The 25,382-nt window shown below is 47.1% G+C and overlaps 1 protein-coding gene across 4 annotated transcripts in view; it reads left to right on the top strand.

The window, feature by feature from the left end:
* The window catches only part of LOC146785528 (glypican-5-like), a 1,360,250-nt gene that overhangs the window by 511,732 nt on the left and 823,136 nt on the right, over positions 1–25,382 (top strand). For all 4 annotated transcript variants that reach the window (XM_085634654.1, XM_085634653.1, XM_085634656.1 and 1 more), the window contains exon 4: positions 7,925–8,064. In XM_085634654.1, coding sequence (XP_085490780.1) covers positions 7,925–8,064 — 140 coding nt within the window. The remainder of the gene's footprint in view (positions 1–7,924; positions 8,065–25,382) is intronic.

Below are 25,382 nucleotides of genomic sequence, written 5' to 3'. Positions count from 1 at the left end.
ACCCTGGTTTGGGATGCCAAAGGTGACGAATAGAAAGTCTACCTTACAAAAAGTAGACCTCTTATCCAAATAGAAGGACAAGGCTCTCTGAACATCCAAGGAATGTGGAGTCAACTGCTCCTCCGAGGATGAGCCAGGATAGGACACTAGCAGCACAACGTTCCCTGAGAGATGGAATGAAGATGGCACCTGGGGTAAAACCACAGGACTATTGCGGAGGGCAACTTTATCCAGAAACAAATTATTAGTAGGAGGAACTATAGGTAAAGCACCAATTTCCCCCACTCTCCGACCTAAACAAATCACAACCAAGAATACCACCTACTGAGTTAGGAACTAGAAATCAGATGTTTCCTGGAAGTCGAATGGAGAACCTGTTAAGGCCCGTAAAACTATGGGTAGGTCCCAAGGTGGAACTGGAGAGTGAACTACTGGTCACCATGGATGTCATTTAAGGGTTGTCAGGGGCCGGTGCTGCAACCCCTAGCTTGTCCCATGCAACCCCAGCACTGCTGTTGCGGCACCTGGTCTCAGAGGTGGTAAAAATCAGTGCCACGAATCCAGGCATGACTCTGGATTCCTGTTTTCGGTCCAATTTGCTATATTAAAAGCGAATAATATCCTATTATTCACTATTAGTGTAAAAAAACAGAGCACGATTAACTGGACCTTTGATGCTAACTAAAGTAAGTAAAAAAGAAATTTAAATGTATGTTTTAGGTCTGCTCATGGGTGAGAGTGCATTCATGACAGCATGTGTGAGTGAGTGAATGTAAGTGAGTGTAAGAACATGGTGTTAGGCGTGCAATTATGCGGTAGCCCCAGTGATATTGACGGTAATTCTTGTCTTATAGAGACACCTGTGGTAAAATATTGGTGCCGAGATATTTCAGGCAATTCTTTGCCAGACTGACACCTGTGAAAAAATAAGGGCACTGGCACACTGGATGTAATTCTTGACATAATGGGCACCTATGAAAAATGCTGGTTCTAGTACATTGGAGGTTTTTCTTGGTGGAAAGGAGGACAATCTGACATGTGGGAAGGGGGCAACCATGACGAATTGCAGGCCTGACTTTAAAATGCACTATAAGACAGCATCCTTTTCAAAATGTTCTTAGGAGGGCCAAACCCCTAGAAGAGGCGGGTCTTATTTGCTCCCCTCGCTCACTAAAAAACAGGACAAGTATTACATGCCTGAGATTTCAAAGATCAAGTTAGCACTACAGTATAGGTGGTATCTAATATCTAAAATAAATGTTTGTGTGGGCTGCGTTTTTATTATATTTGTGCTGTTATTATGGAACTTCATGGATATTCATAAGTTATTCTCACATTAAAAGTAAAAGTCTCTATCTCAATGTGTGTCGAAAGAGCTTCATGGTCTGCACCAGAAAACTTAACAGACAAGTTACAGGACAATATACTTAATGTCTATGCCGGAGTCATGGACTATGTCAAGTCCGATAATCAAAACATCAACTTTTGCACCAAGCACGTTTATCTCATTAAGCACAAGCAAAATACATAGCCAGCGGATTATTTAACGCACAAGGACAGATGAGAAAGTGCGGGCATGGGCGGCCATGCTAGCAGCACTGATGGATCCCCCGGATATGCAACCACCCTGAGGGTTTAAGATAGAGATGAGTGAATGCTGCATGACATGGCAGTAGGTGATCAAGTCCATGGTTCAAGTGCTTATTTTCAATCTGTCGACAGTGGTTATGTAATTACCATCTGTCTAAATGAAGGACTCGTTTTTGGAAAGTGTTGTCATGAAGATACATGGAAAGTGAAGCAACTAAGTCTGCTGATTTCAGGTTTACTCAACATGTGGGCACATATGTAAGAGCTGTGGGGTATGTTGAGGGTCGGTCTGACTACTGAAATGTATATGGCTTCATAACTGTGTTTAAGGTATTCTGAATGCTAGTGTAAAATTCAATAACGACTACATACAAAAAAAATACCAATAAATATCCAGCATCACAAACCAAACAACAGCACAGAGTTCTTTTAAACTCAAACAGACACAACATTGTGCAACACACTAACGCAGCAATTTTCACAAAATACTGTAAGCTTGACAACACTCTCAAAGATGCATAACGCTACCATACTCACACTCTTAAGGCTCTACAACCTCTCAGGAGCTATAGAACACCACCAATTCTCCAAGTTGGACTATTGGGAACTCGAGGATGCGTACTGGCCTGAGACAAAATTAGGCAGATTTCGGGTTAAATTCCAATTATCTATGCCTCAGTGAGAACTATCCTCTGCTACCAGATTTGATAACGGGATTAGATAAAATAAGGGTGGTTTCTGCGCTGCTTTGATCTAGAAACTCCACTATCTCCACTCAGATGGGGCTTTGTCACAGACTGAGTCTGAAATCACAATTTGTTTAACCATTTCAATGACAGTGAAGCAGTTTTTGCTCCACAGGAACGACATAGAGGAGTAGATTGCAAACCTTAAAGATTTATTAGCAGATTAGTAAAATTAGATCTCAAATAAATTAAAGGAAGTGACATCTTTATTTTCTTGGATGCAGCATGCATGGATATAATACAAGAAGCATAATCAATATTTCAATGGTTTATTATATCCAAAAGCATAATCTGCAAGGCAAAGCAAAGACTAGTTTCCAGGAAACAACATAATTCTAAGCTAAAGTTGTGGGTAGGTCATGGAATTTCAGGAGCAGTTGGTACCAGCAAATATAGAATCGAAAGAGAAACCAGATAAAGGTTCCAATTAGAATCAGAAGAAAGGCACTTGCTCTTGAGAATATCTCTGCGAGCAGGAAAATAAGGAGCATTGATCTCAGGAGATAAGGGAAGGCGTCGTCATGCAAAGGTAGACAGGGCCAAGTGAACTAACTAACAACTTGGCACAGTTAAAACACAACATTCCACCCAAACATAAAGAAATTCCAGGTTTCCCACCAGGCGATGACCAGAATTCCTAAAATTAGTATAGCAATACTAATAAATAACTTATAGTGGGACTAAAATCTGTTATCATCCTCCATATGTGCTCCTCAAAAACAAGCTTTCACTAAAATGCATTTCAGTGGGGACCATGGTTCCGAGTCCTGTAGTGGCTGCCACAACTTGTTGTGTATGTTGTGTCTGGCCACTCAAGGGGTGACTCCTTGGAACCTCCACACAGCCCATGGGAGTCAGGGTGTGCTCACCCCACCCACTTATATATATTTTAATTAATCTTCAGGATGCAGGGACCATGAACGTGTCCCTGAGTCCTGTAATGGCTGCCACAACATTTTGCTCATGTTGTGGCCAGCCAATCAGGATTGAGTAGCCCCCTTTAAATTGGCCAATCGGAGCATATTTGGACAGTAACACACCAGATATAGGTAACTTTGTGACTCCTTAATGCTCAACCTGAGCCCCTCTCTCAATGCTAATTTCTCAAAAAAGGCTGATCGCTTTTACACCACATCCCAAACAAGCATTTGCAATGCCATAGGTCTCGCATTTGCGAGAGTTTAAGCTATTGGCATTGGGAATGACAATGACTCCTATTTGTCTGTTTTGATAATAAACACATACATAAAATGCATTGTCATTTACAATGCCAATAGCTCAAACTCTTGTAAATACAATACCTTTTTCATTTCGAAGGAAGCTGCCGCCATTTTCCTGGGCTGGTTAAAAAGTGAAAGTGCACATGGCGCGCTGAATGTTGTCGGGAAAGTATGTCATGCCCAATGTAAGAGAAACTCATTCAATAAAATAGTGCTTACAGACCAAATAAGACATACTGTGTAACTACAGAAGTAAAAGGGCCAGTCCTCATAGGAGGTTACATATGAAGACAAGACGGTACTAAGGAGGGACTAACAAGCCTATTAACGAATCAGAAGCCAGCATGTACAAAGGACAATGACACAAGCCAATGAAAAATATGGGCAGAGAGTGGGCGGGGCTTCAAGTCCATACTCCAATACACCATGCCTCGCAGAGCAGCACACGCGCTGCCCAGGTTTGGCCTAAATACACTCTTTCTGAGTAAAGTTCGACTTTTTGCCAAATCTGATGTAATTCTCTTCAGTTGTTTTTGTTATATCTGAGAGACAAGATTTAAAAATGGAAATTAACATGGACTTTCTGCTAGTGCTTTGTATTAAATGGTCTCTTGTTTTATCATTCAAGTTTTGGTTCCACCCACCACAGCATACAGACTGGTGCAATAGGTGAGCCCACTTCAGCCATTGGCTCCCTTCACTGTTAATTGCGGCATTCTGCTTGTGAACAAAGTTCTCTTCCTTCCAAAACAGTATACTTTTTTGCCTGGGACTGTACTTATTTTAAAATTTTGAAAAAAACAATATATGTTTTTATTCTGCCAGGGCCTTGCAGCTCTCCAGATACTGCCACTGGGTCCACGGTGGCGCTTGCAGTACACTGCAACCCCCACAAGCATTCCAAACATGTTACATTTTTTTCACTAGTTTTAGAGATGGCTGGCCATGCAGGGGCATTTCTGCACATGTAAATATTCTGTCAGTCACCTTTTAATGGGATTCCAAGTAATTCAAAGATTACTGTCTGCACATGCATGCACACAACTGGTGACCATCTTTAAACGGTTCTGTAAAAATTCATTTTAGAACCATCCAAAGATGTCTGCCTGTGTGTGCGCATGCACACATGGCCATTTTTAACATTTTTGTAATGAAGGTTTACAAAAAGATTTAGAAAAGCATTGACAAAGTCAATATACTGGCAGTTCATATCAGACCTATTGGCTTTTAAAATGTTTTTCTGTAATTCATGAACACGTTAATTTGCATGTAGAGTAGGGTTTCCTTATACATCCATTCCATCACGGGCACCATGGCTCAATTTCCATCCATTGTTTACTACAAACCATTGCATTCTAGAGATTTAGTCAAAGTGGTCCAATGTTCAGTGGAGGGGAGCCAGGACCATATCTGCCAGAGAGCTTTGACCTGTTCAGTGAAAGTGATTGGTTGGAACATGGTGCCCTTGATGACATGGAGTCGTATAGTAATCGAACTGTAAGACCCATTTTCACACACAAGCTTCAAAATTAGATGTTATGGGGTTAATCTCTTTAATCGGAGTTCACTTTCTGGATACAACAAAACAGGTTGATTTTTGACCTGACCGAAATGGTAAGAAAACAACTAGTAGAAAGTGACCATTATGTCCATCTTTCTTTTCTATCCCTTCAAAATTGTACTGATATGAAAAGATTATCTGTATACATTTATCTAAAAAACAAAACAATCACCAAGTGTAAGACACCAAGGTGGAAAGGAAACAACGGCCTTGGATGTACAACTTATTCAAAGTAAGTAGCAAAGTTCCCAACCAGTTGGCATTAATAAATAAACGGCGACACAGCACTAAATTTTTGTATCAGTTGATACAAAATACAGCACATCACTTTTACACCGGGAGATATGCTAAAGAAACAATATACCTCAGCATGTAGAGGTGGTTGAATATATAGATGAACTAGATTTTCACATCTTCTAGATAGTCCCCACTTTACTGGTTTAAGATATAGAGGCACTATAGTTTCAAATCTTGGAGATAGCACTTTACTGCTACAATAGTGCTGGAATCCATATCTTGAAAATGGTGTGCTCATCTCAACCCTCACAGTTGAGACACCAATCTCAATGGGATAAAATCTCTGTTACAGGCATTGAGCTCAACCCATGTGCACTGCAGACTCACACCCCTATCCCCAATGGTTGTGCACCTTGACACCCAACGATGCTCCCCTGTGCAAAGTGTGATAGACTATTCCGTGGGCTGCAGTGGCCATTGCGAAGTTTAGCCCCAAATGGCACTTTATGGCTCCAATTTCGGATTTGCAGGGGATTTGGGAATCACCAGAAATGCTTTAAATTACCAAGGTGTGCATGCATCCTTTTGTCTGGCTAGAACATCATAAACATATTTTGAATCCCCGAAAAAATATAAAACAATGGGATATCATTAGCAAGAGGAGAGACATTTATTTTTAGGACTCTCCAGATGACCTTGTGTCCACACATTTATCCTATAATGATTCCGGACTGTTCAGAGCAGTGGACAAGGCGGCTTGAGAGCCCGTGATGGGTATGTCGGCAGAACTGCTCTGTACTTGGCAAGGAATTAAAGAACTGAGTTTGACCATTGTTGTTAAACTCAGTGAAGATGTTGCTGCTATAAACTTACTTCATAATACCCTAAGGGCATGACTGAAACAACATGGATAAGCCACAAAATACTCATAAATGTCCAGATGTGTTGGCCTGTGCCCATGTTTTGCAGAGACGTATGACTCTATACAGTGCTCCCAGAAGTGGCAGGCCTTTGTGAGGGAAGTTTTCAATTTTCTTTCCTTCCTTGGCAGAGACTGGGGAAAGTCAGAGAGCCCAGCGGCCCCCAGTTATAACACAGTGAGCAAGCATTGCTTTTCCCACCATTTTCTAAGGGCCTGACCAGCTCAGGAACAATGAAACTGTGGGACCTATGACTACGGCTAAGACCACATAGGGCTATGCTCCAAACTCCCACACTCGGAAGGTTACTCCATGCTTCTGTCCCATCTTCGAAAACAGAAAATGCTAGTGCCCAAGAATGAGCAAAGCTACTGGCCTTGGCGTGCTCTGCCTCCCAGGGCATGGCACTGGCTCTGCAACCACTCATTGCGCACAGGCCAAATCTAAGTTCAGAAGAAAAGATGCAGGACTGCAGGCAATAAGATTTCAAAGTGTTTTAATGTGTCAGAAATCTAGGTGCAGAGATTTGTACCTCGGGGTGGGGTCAAATGTTGAGAAACTAGAGATTTAACTGCCTATCGGGACACTTTCCACCTATCCACCTACAAATGTAATGAAATAGGTGTGGGCCAGCCTGTGTGTAGAATGAGTTTTCTTGTAGTATTGGACCTTTCTTTGAGTAACTATTCATTCACATTCATTGGCAGTGCTTGACAAGACCCAATTACAATCACCGAAATAGATCTATGCTGGTAGATTTCATGGCACTAAAATTCATATGCAGATTTATGAATGAATGCAAAATTAAATTGAATTGCCCGAAAGCCGGTTATCCAGCCATAGCGTGTGAAGGCCAGTGTACCTACTGGCTGCCAGCTAGTGCTTTGTGTCCACTCTTCCACTCTGCCTGCTCTGCTCGTCTCCTGCTACGCACTCGCTTTGCAGCTGGTTACCGCTCCACGTTCTCACTCTCTGACCAACAGATGATTTGTGTCATACCTTGCTCTTCAAGTCATAGGTTGCCGCAAGCCAGTGGGAAGCTTTTCCCTGATGGGCGCACACCAGGTTGGAAAGCAAGGCACAACACAGCATCAGCGCGCGGTGAGTGGTCTTTTCTCTACCAGGATTGGCGGTAGCAGAGATTGTCTTTCAAAGTTTTGGTCTTAGGTGTACCATTCTTGTGGTCTAGTTGTTTGCTTTAACATTTTCCTTGGCAGGGGACAGTTGCTGTATGGCCTATGATTTGAGGTGGAATAGGCAACATCTGTAGGGCGGGTGCGCCTAATTGTCTAGTGTGTTTTTGAGACATTGGACACTGGGAGTTTGGTGTGTTGAGTGGTGCAGAGGTTTTGATTTGGTGCTCAAGGTTTTTTTCATTGTGGGTCTTGTCATACGTTTGGAATCTTTTAGGTCTGGGATTGGATGTGTGCTGTGAGATTAGAGTGGTTTTGGGGTGGGTGGTGTTGAAGCAGTTGTGCCTTCTGCAATTCAAGAAGTATTACTATTGTTGTTGACTGTGAATTATTACTAATATTTTTATACAAAATGCCACCCTCAGATTTGATTTCTGTTATCAGGCCTATGCTTAATGTTAATACTGAGTTATGGTTATAACACATGTTCTTAACTTGTATGCTTTCTTTGCTGTAGGTGGATAAAGTATGTGGACATCCCGAAGAGAGAGCTGTAAAATCATCTCCAGATATAATGCTGCAAAGGGAAGAGGCGGCTGCATCTGAGTCCCTTGCACCCGCGCATTCCTATTCCGCCACAGTTAACAACAAAAGAAGGTAGTCGCGATTAATAATGCAGTATATACAGCATTCACTTGCGCTAGATTTGTTTATACTGGAAACAGTAGAAAGAGATGCCAAATGTCTGACATGATATAGAGAATTGTGCCAGCTTGTATTTTCCATTCTTTCTTAGGTAAAAGACTTGCCAAAAGATTGTAATTACATTTTTTCTCCTTCTTGTAGATCAATTAGATAATTGGCAGATGTTTGCGAAAGAACTGAGTATATCTGGATGGCAGTAGTGTCTTCTGCCAGTCGTGCTTACTATGATGCTACATGATAAGTTTTCTTCGAAGATAACGTCTTGCAGAAACTTTTTGCATAAATTAGAGAGTAACTGCACTCAGTGGCCGCTGCTGTTTAACGCCAGTGGGGGGAGGATCGCAAGGGGGGTAGGAGGCGGGAATTTAAAAAGAAATGGAACATTTACCCGTGTGCCGCCGCCTCTTGGTCCTCTTTGCCCACTTCCAGGGAAGGAACAGGAAGCACCCAGGCTGAGGCTCCCATGAGCCAATCACAACGCTGCAATGCAGCGTTGTGATTGTTCTGAGTGCCGTGGTTCGGCACTCAGACAGGGACAGGGAGCCTGGGCATGTTCTCCACCCAGACTGTAAAGCAGCCTGGGTGGAGAACATGCAAAGTGCGCATCACGAGCTGGGGCTGGCCAAACGGTCATGTGCACTTTAGAGAGTGCGAACCACTCCTCCCCCAGCTCCCCTGTCAAATCCAAGCCCCGCCCACACCAAGCTGAGCAACAACGGAAAAATAAAATGATAATAACAATGAGCTTTTTCTTTTTTTTCTTTTTAACCTGCTCAGTGGGGCGACTCTCCTCCGCCTTAGCAGAGGAGCCGCTCTGACTGCACTTAAATGGGGCACTTAGGAGGATGAAACATATCAGCAAGTTCTGTACATATGCAAATATTTAATGATGAGCTGGCCCTTGAGTAAAGCCTGTTAAAGTAAGCCATGGGGTACACAACTAAATATGCTTCAAAGAGTTAATGACTTATGTAGACCACTGTTAAAGCACACTCGAGACCAAGCTTTTCTAAACCCTCTACAAATATGTGAGCAATACAGATTTGGATATATTGATCTATCACTCCCTAGCATGCTCTGGCCACTTGTCAAAATACGTTCCCCATTCATCAATGGATCATTCCATTTGCAGCAAAAAAAAGTGTTTTCGAAGGCTTCCTAATGATTTAAATAAATCTTGAATCATGTCATATGTAAATGTGCATGCAACGCCAAGCGTATTTTAATCCATTATATTCACTCGTTCTTTTTGATCCACTGCTAATAAGTCGAAGCCTTTTGAAAAATGAATTCATTCTCCAGGAGAGCACCTATTCCATTGATGAAAGTGAATGTGTGTGTTTTATGAAGAGATCCAATAAGATTATTAAATGTATTTCTTGGTATTAAGTGCCTTGTAAACCCATGTATGAAAGCTGTAACATGTGTTACTTGGTCCATAAGAGGACCGCACTTAAGACGCGATGGTGGCAGCTAAAACATTTTTTTTTTAAAAGCATATAATTTTACTGAAGATTTATGAACTCTAACCGCAGGCAACCAATGTATGAAAAAATTAAAACTGATGTCACTGTTTTGCTGCATAAGATAAACGCAGCATTTGCAAAGCAATAGACCCACAGTTGTATGACTGGCAAAAGTACATAGAAGGTATGTTTACTAATAAAGTCGGTCAATGGGGAAAGGCAACCAATTCTGACTACTATAGCCCTGGCTATTGGAAAATGGAGAAACGCCATCTTGTTAAATGTTACGGTGTGTGCTCTTGGTTATCCCTGGGCCCGGAGTTGCTCACAGAGGGGTGCATAGAGCCCTACCCCACTTGCACCCAGGAATAGCACAAGCAGGATTCCCTTCTCCGTGCAGGGGAATGTGTCTTGCTGTGAGTGGCTGGCTCTACTCTTTGTTTTCGGAAACAGCAGATACACCAGGCAGTGTTGGCTCACACATCTCACCTTGAGTGCCAATGACTTCATTGCCTGTGTATTGATCGGACATAATCAATACCCATTCTGACCTGCAAGGTCCCTTTTGGAAGGGGGGGGCTCACTTAAATACATAGAAAAAAACACAGTCAATACATAGAAATCAGTCAAGTGACTTATTCACATCAGGCAGCAATGGCCTTCAAGGCCAAAGTGAGAAAGGAAGTAGTCTTGGCAAAAATCTCCTAGACCAGTCGCACTACTGTTTCTCTCTCTATCTCTCTCTCTCTCTCTCCCATCCCCCACCCCCTCGTCCGTGATTTTTCTTCTGTTCTAAATCCTCTGGAGAATTAGCGACAGTGACAGAAGCAGAAACCATGAGCTTACAAATTACCCTTCAGTGGGTCCAGACTACGGTAAAATGCCCAACAAGATAAATGGCCTGTCCAGCCCCGATAGCTGTGCACCACAAGGCTGAGAACAACGCGCCTTAGGCGGGTTTCACCTCTCAAAAAGCTCACCAGTTCGAAATGGGCAAATCTAAGCCATGCTTGAGTCTAAATCCAACCTTCCTTAATTGTGTCATCCTAAAAACCTAAAGCAGCTGGTCCCCCGTGATACGGGAAGGCTGCTCATATATTACGGCGTATGTGGAGTAACTAACTAAAAGCTGAATAGAAACAACCCCAAGCTGCAGGAACTTTCACAAAATGGAGACCTGCTGCGGATCTCCTGGTTCTGACCTATTAGAATGGCCATCTCTAGTGGCAGGCTCCTCCCATAAACGTAAGCACGGGGCTGTCTGAGTGGCCTAGAACAACCAGGTGTTTAGAGGCTCTATATGTGGTCTACTTACTATTACGTTTCCTGGTCTCCAGCTCTCTGTGGCTTAGATAGGTTTGACGGCGTTCTAGCGCAACGAGAGTGACGACGGTCCTCCTCACAGCTTGTAGTCTTCACTCACTGAACATAGTCTCTGCAGAGCATTCTCTTGTCGGGCAGATTTCAGGTTCACAAATGAGCTGAGCCAAATCTTATACTGAGAGGTCCCTGTGTCACTCCAGTTTATTTTACATATTGAGGAAAAAACTCATAGCCTGCATGCTGGGACTAATTGTCGCTAAGCGCAACCTAGTAAAGATGTGGGGGTCCCAACTGGTCCCAGTGAAGCAGGAATGGCAAAGTGTGATGGACCTCTCTATTGGGCCAGAAAGAGTGACTTATGAGGCTAGAGGCTGCCCCAGTAAATTCTATAAAATAAGGGGATGCTGGTTGCAATGTTAGGCACTTTCAGCCTCATGCATCAAGCCAAAATCCAGTCGGTAAAATACCGAATCGGAAAATTCACCCGTTAGCGATTACAAAATACCTACTTCAAATGCATGAACCCAAAACGTGAGCAAATAACGAATCGCAAAAAATGAATCCGCAAAAATACCGAATCGCTAATAACCAAAATGCAAAATTACCGATTCGCTAAATACAGAATTAGCAGATACCGAAATCACTATTAGCTCCCGGAAAGTGCCAATAGCAAATAACGATTCGCACCCCAATGCAACAACAGTCGCTAATAACGAAAATCCCAAAAATCGCTATTTTGCAAGAGCTAAATAAGGGGAATCAAATCCTGGAGGTAAAGTTAAAATAAAAAATAAAAAAAATCCTAAAAAAAAAATATGCCATGTGCAAATGATTGAGGCAATCACAAAACCCTTAAATGTGGCCCAGGAGACCCTGTTGGCTGCCACAAAATGGCTGCCCTCTACGTGCTTGCAAGGAGGATGCGTATCAATGCAGCAGGACAGCGCAGGAGAAGGGTCCAGGAGCGAGTTTTCAGACTGCGCATAACCTTGCTCGGGCAGAATGAGGACGAGGTGTACGAGAAGTATCGCCTCAATCGTGCAATGATCATGCGCCTGATTGCAGACCTGGAACCATTACTGCAGCACCAGACACACCGGACCAATGCAATCCCTGCGCACGTTCAGGTCCTATGCAGCCTGCACCTACTGGCCTCAGGGAGTATCCAGGGGGTAATTGCGGTGGCCGGAGGCGTATCGCAAAGCGCACTGTCACGCTTCTTCAAGAAATTCCTAGATGCCATGCTGACAATGCTGCACACCCACATCAGCTTCCCCACAACCCCACAGCAGTTGGACCGCACCAAACAGGCTTTCTACCAGGTGGCACAATTCCCACATGTAATTGGATGCATCGACTGCACGCATATCCCCATATGTCCACCCGCAGCAAATGAGTACATTTTCTGGAACTGCAAGTCATACCACTCAATCAACGTGCAGGTTGTGTGCGATGCCAATAACATCATAACGGACCTAGTGGCACAATTCCCGGGGAGCACACACGACTCCTACATCTTCCGCAACATTGGAATGCACAGGCGACTAATCAACGGAGAATTTGGAGAGGGACTCCTGCTAGGTACGTAAAAATTACGCTTCCCTACACCAACACCACACATGTATGTACATCACCAATGCTAAGTCTATGCTTCTATCTTCTAGGTGACAGTGCTTACGCCCTGCGTGAATACATACTCACCCCATACATCAATCCAGCCACCCCACAGGAACATCGCTACAACGCTGCACACATCAGCACTAGGAATGTCATAGAGAGGACATTTGGGATTCTGAAGAGTCACTTCAGAATCCTACATAAGACTGGCGGCGCCTTGCTATACAAACCTGAAACATGCTGCCGGATAATTGCTGTATGCGCAATGCTGCACAACATAGCGACCAGAAGGGGGATACCCATAGAGGTGGACAGGAATGAGGACCACCGGGATGACCAACCACCCGCCCAACAACAACAGGCACACGTCCCTAACACAGCAGAGGGCCATAGGAGGCGGACATACATAATGCAAAATCATTTTTGAAACATGTGAGAATGAAACATGACAATTTTGTTTGGGGTGCAACTGTTTAATGCACAGTAGCACTGAGGTTTGTGCAACAAAACTAGCAATGCAAATCATGCTCCAATTGCCAAAATAAAAATCAAATGTGCCTTAAAGTCACGCCTGTGCATACTCAGTAAGTGGTTGTCCATGGTTGCCCCACCATGGTCCTGTATGCATGTTCAACTGTCTAGTGGCGCTTGCCACGTACCCCAAGCCTCCGCTCAGGTGTCTCCATTGCCTCACCACAGCCTGTCCCCGTGGATGCCCGCGAACTGCGGCGCCTGGTGCTGGCCTCTGCCAGTGACACGCTGCTGACACTGGAGGCAGCCTCACTAGCGTCATCCCCCCCCAAAGCTGCAGCACTGCATGTGCTGCTCTGGAAGTGTTCCACAGCAGTGGTCAACTGCCCCAGTGCCTTTGCCACATCCCCGCAGAAGTGCCCAAGGTCGACCTGCAAGGACACAGTGCGGCGTGCCAACACTGCGGTACTGTTGCTGTGACGCGTGATAGCCTTAGTAGCGGCAGCGGAACGCAACAATTGCTGTCGGTGCCTCCTCTTCTGGCACTCATGGCCCTCCCTCATGGCACTGGTGAGCTCCTGTACATCTTCCCTGAGGTGAGCATTGCCCTCTGCCACCACAGTGCTCATGTCCCTGACCGCCGTGCCCATGGCCGTTACTGCGGCAGTCATGGCTCGCATTTCACGAACAAGGTGCACGATGTTGGTGCTGATGGTTGCCATGTGGCGGCTCTGCACGCGCTGTACAGACAGCATCCTCTCCTCAATGCCAGGAGTGTGTTGGAGATCCAGGTTGCCTGATGAGACCGAACGTTGGCGAGACCTGCGCCGCTGTGTTAGCCTTGCGCGGACAGGTGGTGCATCAGGTGGTGTGATGGCGCGCTGACCGTGTCCTGTTTGTGTGGTGGGTGTTTCCATCACCGGCAAGGGCGCAACCTGGGACCTGCGCCGCGGCGCTTTGGTGGCTGTCGTGGCAGCAGCTGGTGTGGCTGGTGCTGGTGCTGGTGGTGCTGGTGTTGCTGGTGCTGGTGTTGCTGGTGCTGGTATTGCTGGTGGTGCTGGTGGGGTGGCAGGTGTAGGTGATGTGAGGGCATCCTGCGCTGTCTCAAGGTCTGAATCAACCGGTGTTTCGGAGATTACCAGCTGCCCGCTGTCATCTGAATCCCCAGGTGATGCATCTGTGTGTGAAACAGTGCATGATTAGTGGGATGGTTAGACCTACGTAGTGTTGTACACATACATGTCCCTCCGTGATCCACTAAATATACTGTCTATACCCAGCTTCTACTGATCTGGTGAATGGTTATTGCATTTACCCCTTTACATGCACACTTGCCTGAGTAGACTACAACTCCCATGATGCACTAGTGTTAGGAGTCAAGCTGTGTGTTGCAAAGCTGCATGCACACTCAGATCCTGCTGGGGGCCTTGAATGGGATTTACGCTATGCTGGGTATGGGCACAGGCATGCATCTTACCTTGGGCACTTGTGGCTGCGCCGGACGTGTCCAACTGGGTCACTCCCACGACGCTTCCCGCTCAATTGTTCCTTCCACCAGCTCCTCCAGGGCAGTGTTAGCCTGGACCGTGGAAGGGCCGCCTCCCGTTCTGCTTGCGTCCCGGAGCCTCTCTACTATCCTCTCCTTCGCACGCTTCCGCAGGTCGTACCACCTTTTTTTTAGGTCGTCGATGCTGCGGGGAGTCACACCTACTGCATTCACCCTCTCGCGGATGCGCAGCCATATGCGGTGCTTCTCCGCCTCAGGCACCTTGAGGGACAGCTTCCCGAAGAGGCGATCGTGCTTGCTCGAGACTCCCTCTATTAGGTGCTCCAGCTCCCTGTCGGAGAACTAGCGCTTGCGCTTGCGCGCAGCCTCTGCGCTGGATGGGGCTTCCTTCTCCATGGATGGTGTATTTTAGCAGCTGGAACAGTCTGTGTGGCTTCAGTCTGCACAGGCAGTCTGCAGTCAGTGCTCCTGTTTGCTCCTCTGTCGATGCAATGAGGGTGGGGCAGCTGTATTTCCTGGTTGGTGATGTCATCTGCACGTTCCCGGAGCGACGCGGTCATTTGCGATTTCGCTAATACCGAATTCGCTATTTGCTAATTCGGTATTACCGAACTCGCTATTAGCTATTCGGAGTTTGCATGCTCCGCTATTGTATATTCGGTAAAAATAGCGATTTTTACGGAATCGTTAATAATTACCGAATCTGTTGATGCATGCCCAAAAGCGATTCCTTAATAACGATTCCTTATTTCTCGCTATTAAGGAATCGCTTTTGGTTTGCTTGATGCATGTGCACCTTTATGACATATACCAAGATGGGCTAAATTCTAGAGATGGGGCGAAGGAAACACAAAATGGAAGAGGAGAGACAATACTCAGTGCCTTTATGGAACTTCAGTGATCGGGGTATGGACTATTTCTTGCAAGTATACTTTCATATGCAAATATAGAGTGGTCACTCCCTGCTAGAACTGTTTTGTCCCACTTCTCACATCACTATGTTTTTCAATGTCACATAAAACGTTTAAAAAAAAGCCTATGAGCCCTAACATTAAAATATGTGAACAATAAATGCAATTGTGTCTACAATTGTTTCTGATTAAAATAGGGAGCGTTAAGGAATGCAATCCCAAAAAAAGTTACAAATTACATATTTAATATACCTTTAAACTCAGCTCTGTCATTAAATAGAACATAGAGACTTGAGTTACACAAATAAATAGCTTGGTTAATAGCTTAAAGCCCCATTGTATGTGATTGCAGTTGTCACCCTCTATTCTGTCTATAGATTCAAGTTCTTTCCTGTTGCTGACATTGCTGTGATCCGAAAAGGTGACTAGTGAGTCCACCAAGCCTCTTCCTTCTGGAATGCGCGTAGGAGTAGCATGAGATGATAGAAAGTCCACCTTTGCTCCCTGGTGGTGTTTGATGTCAATTCAACATTTCTTTGATACCTCCATCTTGTAACAAAGCTTTTGAGACTTTCCCAGTATGCATTGGGCACATATCCTTTATACAGCATACGCGGGCATTAGTACCGAATATAGGGCATAGAAATATTGTGATACCTTAATGTCGTGCACAAACTATTGAGTGCCAAAATATCAAAAGATAAATGCATAGAGAGGAAGTATAGAGTTACTACTCTTAGTCCAGGTTCAACATTGAAACTAGCCTCCCCTACAGGATGCATGTGGCTATAAAAGCTAAGACAGCCCAGGGAGAGATCTCACTGTTGCAGCGAGTTAACCTACTCTCCAGCTAGATGTCAGAATGTCTCTCCAAGCCCTGGCCATCTCTCCTATGGACGGCAGCATTGCTTTCTTGAAAGTATGCCTCCCTCCTTAGTGGCATCTATGCACAGTGCTCGGCTCACAACTGTCTCTCACAACAAAGGGCTGAAAAACACCCAAACTCATCGCTCCCATCCTGAAGTACATTTATGTCCAATCCCAGACCACATTACAGGACCCGAACAAACAGCACAGTTACTGCTCCAGCCAATGGGGAAACTCCTTCCTCCACTCTGCCAAGCTTTATTATCACTGGTTCACAAAAGAATCAAACATAAGACTATGGAAGATTTATAGTTTCCTCTCAGATAATATCCAATAAGTGCTTCTAGCAACACTAAGGCGTATACAAACTCAAGACTCAAGAGATGTGAGCACCACTAATATAAGGAACTTTGGGGCATATTTACAAGGAGTTAACACAGCCAGAAGTCACTTTTTGCAACGTTCTGGTGGCGTTAAGTCCTTCGCCTTATTTACAAGGCAGCTTTAAGCCACTTAACACGGCTTAATGCCGCCTTGTAAATAATGCCCCTAGACACGCAGCACTTCACATGAAAGGGGCGTGTAATGGATGTTGCAGTGGCCGTTCCGCTGCAACACCCATTGCTTTTTTACACTGCCCCATATTTACAAGGTATGGGGCAGCGCCAAAAATATCGCCAGGGAATACCCGGTCTTAAGCGGGCGATATGAGGAGAAATGAGGTTTCATTCTGCAGCACACATAGAAACGGTATATCGCCTGTAAAGATTGTTTATGAACAGGGAAGTGTCCCTTCCTGCACATAAACAACCACCCCTGCAGCACAGGCACCCTTGCAACATGGCACTGACGCTAGGCAGCTTAGCGCCATTTAAGGAGTTCCTTTGCTCCCCATCCAGCTGTGCACTTAAAAAAAATCAACACATGTACATTCTATTAATACCCATTAAGCAATCCCCAGAACTTCTGTCAGGGCCACTAATGACATGTACTTCCCTGTAGCAGTTAATTGAGTGGATCTGTGACGTTTCACCTAGGGACTTTGACTTCTGAAAGCAGCCACAAGCTCCTGGTGAAACTCCACTGGGAAATGAGAAACTATCAGCGGAATATGCCCAAGAGATACTAATTCACCTGGTAATTCCTCATTTCTATGGATACCCTCAGGGTTCCATCTGTAAACTCCATTAACTTGCAGCCTAAATTGCCAGAAACTCCACTACCAGTCTCACTAGGGTGGTGGAAATACTAGGCCATATATTGTTTTGTGTTTATTTTTGGGAGTTCTTTCCGAAGCTATTGCCTGTGTATATTCAGGTAATCTCGTGTGATCCTTGCTGTATTAGCAAAGATACAGTTAAGGTTGTGTTGTCACTCCCTTGACGGTACATTTTCATTTCCAGACATTGCTTCATGCCCAACATCTTATTATTATATATGTTGGCAAGAGAATTGGACTGCATGTTATGCGTGAGGGTGATCACATAATACCTGGAAGGCAGTATTTCTGCTTTAAAAAATGTATGCACATCATGGCATATGGCGTTCACTGTTTAGAAGCAGCTCTAAGGTTAATGTAAGGCAGCTTTGTGATAATCCGGAAAACGTGCTCCTGTCAGCGTAGAGGGATTGAAGGTATCAAACCTTCAATTTTCAATCAACGATCTGATGCTGTTATGCTATTTTGTGTTCCCCAGTCTCTCCCTGACTTTATTTCGCATGTTTTCTATCTATGATAAAAATTATATTAATTTTTACGAAAAGCACATGGAAGTGTCCAACCCATATTATGTTTAATAATTCTGAATCAGGGCTTCTTTGTGTTGAGGAAAGAAGCCATGAGCTTTGCGTCGTAAAAACAATGCTTATTGACTTCTTTTTGAGCAGCATCCCTTCCCCAATGCTTTCCAATGGGAGACAGTTGTATCCCCCAACTGATGGACCAATGGGTAGGTTGACGTTGTTTCCCGATAATTCTTCCATATATCTGAGTGGTCCAGTACACCACACAGTGCACAGACAGAATATTGAGTTTTTAATATCGATATACAAAATATCGAGTTGAAAATATCCTGATACAGGAATATCGAGAGCAAGAATAGCGTGGTCCAGAATATCGAGTTTAAGGTAAGAAATATTGTTTCTTAAAATATCGAAGTCAGTAATATAGTTTGCAAAAATATTGTTGTTTAAAATATCGTTTTTTATATTAGTGTTATGTATTTTAGTATGTATTTTAAAAGTATGTCATCTAATTCTTTTAAATAAGTATTGCTTTTGTTTTTAAATATATGTGTTACATTTTTAGTAGTGATTAATTCTATATTGATTAAATTTTGTGTTTTTTAGTTCTGTAGCGGGTTGTGGGTTTATAGGGTGGGAAGTAATTTAATTATAATAAATGTAATTAATATTTTGTATTTATTACTATTTATTTAATTTAGATTTTATAGTGTTAATTGTGGTAATTAGTTTTCTTAATAATTCATTATTAATTGGGTGTTAATTAATTGATAATTGTGTTAAAAAAAAATTTGCAGCAGGTTGTGGGTTTATAGGGGAATAGGATGGGAAGTAATTTAATTATCATAAATTAAATAATATTTTTCATTTATTAGTATTTATTTAATTTAGATTTTATAGTGTTAATTGTGGGAATTCATTTATTATTAATTAATTATTAATTAGTTACCAATTATTATTAATTAATTGGAAATTATGTTAATTGGGTGAATTTTGATGTGTGTTGTGAAATGTGTGGAGTTATAGGATAGGAAATAAAAAATATTGATTTTGTGTAATAATTAATGTTTTTTTTTTTTTTTTGAAACCGTTTATTGCAGTTCGTAAAAGTTACAGGTATGGGCCTACAACCATCCGGCCGGCCGCTAGAATGACAAAAACATATTGCACACATACAGTAAAAGTCTCTAGGCCGTGCAGAGCAGTGAAACAGGAGTAATCAATGGTGCAGGCCACACAGCTCCAAGCCCACAGTACGGTTCCCTTTTCTTGAAACAAAACAACACCAAAAAACCACACCCGCAAGGCAACCCGCGATCCAAACTAACAGCACGTGCTCCATAAGTGGGGGATCCAAACCAGCAGCAGAACTCTGGAGAGGGGAATGGGAATAGATCAGGGACTGGGGGACCGCGCGCCCGCGGCTGAGGGAGGGGGGCCGTCTAGGGAGACGGAGCAGGCGAGGCAGCCGGTAGCAGTGGTGGCTCACAAATACCCCCGCGGTAGGCGTTCCAGGGGCCCCAGAGTTTCACCCACGCCCCAGGCTTACCTCTCGCCACATACACCACCTTTTCACGAAACATACACCAATCCATATGCTCTTTCCAGGCCGACACCGCAGGGGGCCTCTGGGATCCCCACAATTGAGCAATGTCGCGCTTGGCTATCATGTATCCCAGAGTCACCCACCGCGTCTGCGGGACCGAATAGTCATTCGGTTCCCATACATTCAGCAAGCATCTCCTCGCTTCAGGCAGCAGCGCAACACGCGTCACCACACGCAGGACCTCATGCACACCACGCCAGAATCGCTCCACCTTCGGGCACTCCCACAGTATATGCATGAAAGTCGCCAACGCACCACAGCCACGCTTACACATTCCGTCACCAGCAAAACCCATACGCAGAAGCCTTGGCCCTGTCACGTAAACCCGGTGAAGGATCTTGAGCTGGACGAAACGAAGGCGAGCCGGGATGGCCACCTCTTTCGGAGAGGCCACCGCGGAAATCCAATCCTCATCGTCCAGCTCCAGCCCGTCGGCAACCCAAGCCTCGCGGAGACTAGTCAGCAGGCACGATCTATCGTTGATCAGTTTTTTGTATATGAGGGAGATCGTGCTGTCCGGGACATGGCCATCTAGGACTCTGTCCTCCAGGGGGGAAGACTCCGGAATGGATGCGACATCCGGGAAGACGGAGCCCAGCGCATGGCGGACCTGTAGGTACCGAAAGTACTCACTGCCCTGCAGCTGGAACTCCGCCTGCAGCGTCTCAAAAGTTTTGAATCCCCCCCTCGTCCAGAGATCTCCCACCGTGCTGATTCCGATCGTGTCCCACTTCTCGAAGCCCTTCGACGTCCACAGGGAGCCCAACCTCTCAGATGCATACAGCGGTGACGCCCGGGTCAAACGGTCCTTCCACCCCATAGCTGCATTAGCCGCGTGCCAGACACGCACCATGACACGCGTCGGTCCCGTCAAACGGGAGTCGGGCGCGCCAGCGTAGAGCGCTCGATTGTAATCGCCACCGGGCAGGAGCATCTTATCCATCTCAAATGCCGGGTTCAAGGCGGGCCCGTAAAGGCCATGATTAATTGCAGCTAGTTGGGAGGCCCAGTAATACCGTTTAATGTCAGGGAGGGCGACCCCCCCATCGTACCACGGGAGCGTCAATTTAGCCAGAGCAATGCGCGGCCTCCCGTCCCAGAACAGGCGCCGCTGGAGGCCCTCCACCTCACGGAAATAGCGTGCCGGGACCAAGTCCATAGTATTCTGGAGGGCGTAGAGGAAGCGTGGCAGGGACATCATTTTAAACAAGGCCGCTCGGCCGAGCGGCGAAAGCGGCAGACGCCGCCAGCGCACCACGTCCTCCCTCAAACGCCGGAGGGGGGGCAACAAATTCCGCTCATAGCGGGCCTCCGGATCAAGAGTGATATAGATACCCAGGTACCGAAAACCTTGGGAGGCAATCTGGATCGGACAGTCCCGTGGTAGGGCCGGAGCCTCCCCGGAAAGCACATATACACAGGATTTTGCCCAGTTGATGACCAGGCCTGAGTTGCGACCGAATGAACGCAAAACATCAACCAGGACGATCAGTGATTTACGCGGGGAGGCGAGATACAGAAGGATATCGTCAGCATAGAGGGACACACGGTCCTCATGCTCGGGGGTCCAGCGGAGACCACGGATAGAAGGGTGCCACCGCAGCCACTCCGCCAGGGGCTCCAGGGCCAGAGCAAACAGGAGAGGCGACAGGGGGCAGCCCTGTCGCGTACCCCTCCCCAGCGCGAATGGGGCCGAGACTCGCCCATTCACTACCACCTGCGCCAATGGGCCCGAATATAGCAATTTGACCCAGCTAATGAAACCCGGGCCAAACCCGAATTTTGCCAGCATCGCCAAGATGTATGGCCATTCAAGCGTATCAAACGCCATGGTGGCGTCCAAGGACGCCAAGATGGCCGGCTCCCGCACAAATGGGACACGCGAGCACCCCGTGCAAGCGCCGCAGATTGAGCGCCGTGTTGCGGTGCGGTATAAAGCCAGATTGGTCTTGGTGGACCAAATCGCCCACCACGCCAACCAACCTGTTGGCCAACACCTTGGCGAGGATTTTGGGCTCCGCGTTCAAAAGCGAAATCGGCCTATAGGATGTGACCCGTTCACGGGGCCTCCCCTCCTTGTGGATCACCACAATTGTGGCTAGACGCTGGTCCGGCGGGAGGGAACCCCGCGAGTGGGCCGCCAGGAACATCCCGCGCAGGTGGGGCGCCAACACATCCGGGCGTAGCTTGTAGAGCTCGATGGGAATACCATTGGGGCCCATGGCCTTGCCGGATGCAACCGAGCGAATAGCCAAGGCAATTTCGTCCGAGGTGGGAGGGGCGTCCAGCGAATCCCTGTCCTCCACCGTTAGGGAGGGCAGTGCGATGTCCCGAAGCAGGGCATGGGAGTCTGCCTCCGAGCAGGGGGAAACCGGGGAGTAGACTTCGCGGAAATAATCCGCGAAGCAGGAGACAATGGCTTCCGGCTCAGTGACACACGCACCATCAACACTCTCAATCAAAGGCACCACACTGCTCGCTCTCTCCCTCTTATCCAACCACGCAATCAATTTGCCAGCCTTATCACCCACATCATACAATCGCCCCTGCTGCTCTCTACTGAGGCCCCTGGCCGCCTCCGTGACGAGGGCCCGATAGGCCGCCTGCTTTAGGTGTAGAACATGCAACTTGTCGTCTGTTACCCCGCTTCCCAGGTCACCCTCCAGTTCTGCAATCTCGGCCTCTACCCGGGTCACCTCCTCCCGCTCGCGCCGCCGGGCATGGGAGATAAAGGAGAGGGCCTCCCCTCTAAGGACTACCTTGAAAGCCTCCCACAGGGAGATGGCCGAAGAGACCGACCCCACATTCTCATCGAAATATCGCTGTAGGGATTTGATCAAATCGGCACGAATGGTGGGGTCGCGCAAATACCATGCATTGATTGGGGCCACCCTGCCATCCCCCCTCGGGAAGACATCGAGATGCAACAACAATGGGGAGTGGTCTGAGATACCCCGCGCCAGATGGCGCACCTCCCCCACCCTCCCTGCGTGGGCCGCCGGGACAAGGATGTAATCAAGCCGCGAGAGGCTACCATGGGCACCCGAGTGGAAGGTGTACTGTCGCAATGCAGGATGCTTTAATCGCCAGCAATCCACCAGGCCCAGCGTGTCCAGAAGGCCGGGCAGCCACGCCTGTGCCCGGGGGAGGTCCCTAGGGGGATGGCGATCCATAGACCCAGAGGCTACCGCATTAAAATCCCCTCCAACCACCAGCAGGCCACTCGGAAGGTCCAGAAGGAGGCGCCCCAGGTCCGCAAATGTGGTGGCTTGTAACCCAGGCGGGACGTACACTGATATAAAGATAAACACTCTACCCTCCATTCTTCCCACCAGAACCGTGTAGCGTCCCCTCTCATCATGGCGCACCTCATCAATCTCCAACGGGAGCGAGTTCTTGATCATAATACCCACCCCCCGCGAGCCCGAGGTGAAGCCAGAATGGGCCGCCAAACGATATCCCCGCCGGTTCATTGCATGAAAGGAGTTACCTATAAGGTGCGTCTCCTGCAGGAAGACAACATCTGGTGAAATACGTTTTAAGTACTGCAGGACCACACCACGCTTAATCCTATCCCCCAGGCCGTTAACATTCCATGACAACACAGCCAAATCCCTACCCCCCATCATACGTCGAAACAATCGGTCGTCCCCCATCGAGCATCCTAAAAACAACAACATAGTAGCGGGTTTGCCCTGCGGTGCTAACAAACAACACACCCCCCCCACCCCCCGGTCCCAACAAAACTCCCCCCTCCCTGCACCCCTGCATGAGCCCAGACAGCCCCCCCAAAGTGCAGTGTGCCTGTCGCCCCATAGCTAAAATACTAACTAGTCCCCCAGAGGAGGAGGGAAGCCCCCAACAGACCCCGCACGACCTCCATAGGAGGGGAAAATACGCAATCAATAAATGGTGAAGGAACAACGTCCAGAGCAAGGCCTATGCAGTCACCCCTCAATTCTGCTCCGGCGGGCCCTCCTCGCCAGCCGCGCCCCCCCCGCCCCCCCGGCCCCGATCTCCAGGCAGAGTGTCCAGCCAGTCCCCAGCCGCCTCGGGCCGGTCGAAGAAGTGCGTGCGACCATCCACCTCTACCCTCAGCTTAGCTGGAAAGAGCATTGAGTACTTGAGGTTCAGGTCCCTCAGGTGACGTTTAACACCAAGAAAGCTCTGCCGCTGCTTCTGGACCGCCGGGGTAAAGTCTGGGTAGAAATGTACCTCCATGTTGTCAAGCTTGACCGGTCCCTGTTGTCTGGAGGCCTGGAGGATAGCATCTCTGTCCCGGAAATTAAAAATCCGGGCAATGAGAGGCCGCGGCGGGGCACCAGTCTTAGGTCTGCCCCCGGGGACCCGGTGAGCACGCTCCACCGCAAAAAGCTTACTCAGCCCCCGGGGCTGGAGATGGGTCAGGATCAACTCTTCCACGAAAAGATCCGCCGCCTCCGCCTCTCGTCCCTCCGGCACCCCCACAATACGGACATTATTCCTCCGGGCCCGACCCTCGGAGTCCTCCAGTCGCCGGTCCATCAGGGCGCTCGCCTGGCCAAGCCGGCGCACCTCCTTCTGGAGGGCCACCACGTCTGTCGTGAGGCTCGTCGTGGTGTGGGCCAGGGAGTCGACTCGGTCGTTTGTTTTGGACAAGTCTGCCCTCACAAGGCTCACATCCACCAGGACCGAGTCTATTTTTTGCGCTAAGGTGTCGAAACGCTGGTCCACCGAGGCCTTCATCTCTGCGATGGCGCCCATGACGTCCCGGAGGGTCAGTTCCACCGGATGAGCGGATGCCTCCGTCGGGCCCACCGGGGATGCACGCGATGTCTCCGGAGAACCCTTCTGGAGCGTGTAGCGGTCCATACTGTTGGCCTGGTGCGCCGCGCCACGGCGGGTCGTCTTCACCTTCGCCCGGTCGCCATCTTGTTTGGTGGACATGCTGGCTCTTCCACCGTCGTGCCAAGCACCCCAAACGGGCAGCTATACCAAGTCACGGGTGCCAGGGGGGGGGCAGAGGCGACCACCGAACTGCGGGTCAACCCACCGCCGGCGGGTCAGCCGGGCTCCTGGACAAGGCCACACCACCACACCCCGCTCCGCAGTCCGACCCCGCTTGAGAGCTAGGAGGGCGCAAAAGCGAAAGTGAAAGTGCGGGGTACGCCAGTCGCCCAGCCCCGTTCGCCGCTGTTATTCACTTTGTCCCCGGATCGCCCCACTACTCCAATCCGGGGGGCCGGCGAGGAGAAGGCCACAACCTTCGAACGATGCTCCCACCGGCGTCCGGGGTCCGATTCGAGCCCAAAAAACGGGTGGCGCCTCAGCTCCGGTTCCCCAACACAGTCCCCTCAACAAGGACAGGATATCGCCAGGATTAATTCAGGAGGTCGCGGAGGTCCTCGGGAGCCTCGCACCTACGCGGCCATCTTGGTTGCGCGCTAGGCTCCTCCTCATAATTAATGTTTTTGATTATAATCAATTTATATTAAATATAGTTATTTGTTTGTAAAATCGTTTAAAAAATGTTATAAAATGATGTTTGTAGGTAATTTTTAGATTTTTTTAACATCATACTGTTTCTATCTTTTGAAATTTTTAATATTGTTATATAATTTTTATTTTTGTGTTATTAACAATTTTTCTATTGTAGTTGATATGTTGTTTCTTTTTTATTTTGAATTGAATTTGTTGGGAATATTAATTTTAACCCTCTGCTATTCAACACTTTCCCTACTGTTGCACTCACTGGAGTGGGAATAGTAATTTTTACCTCT

The sequence above is a fragment of the Triturus cristatus genome, chromosome 11, assembly GCF_964204655.1.
Source record: "Triturus cristatus chromosome 11, aTriCri1.1, whole genome shotgun sequence".
Lineage (NCBI taxonomy): Eukaryota > Metazoa > Chordata > Amphibia > Caudata > Salamandridae > Triturus > Triturus cristatus.
Note: the sequence above shows the minus strand (reverse complement) of the source record. Positions and strands in the feature narration are given on the sequence as shown.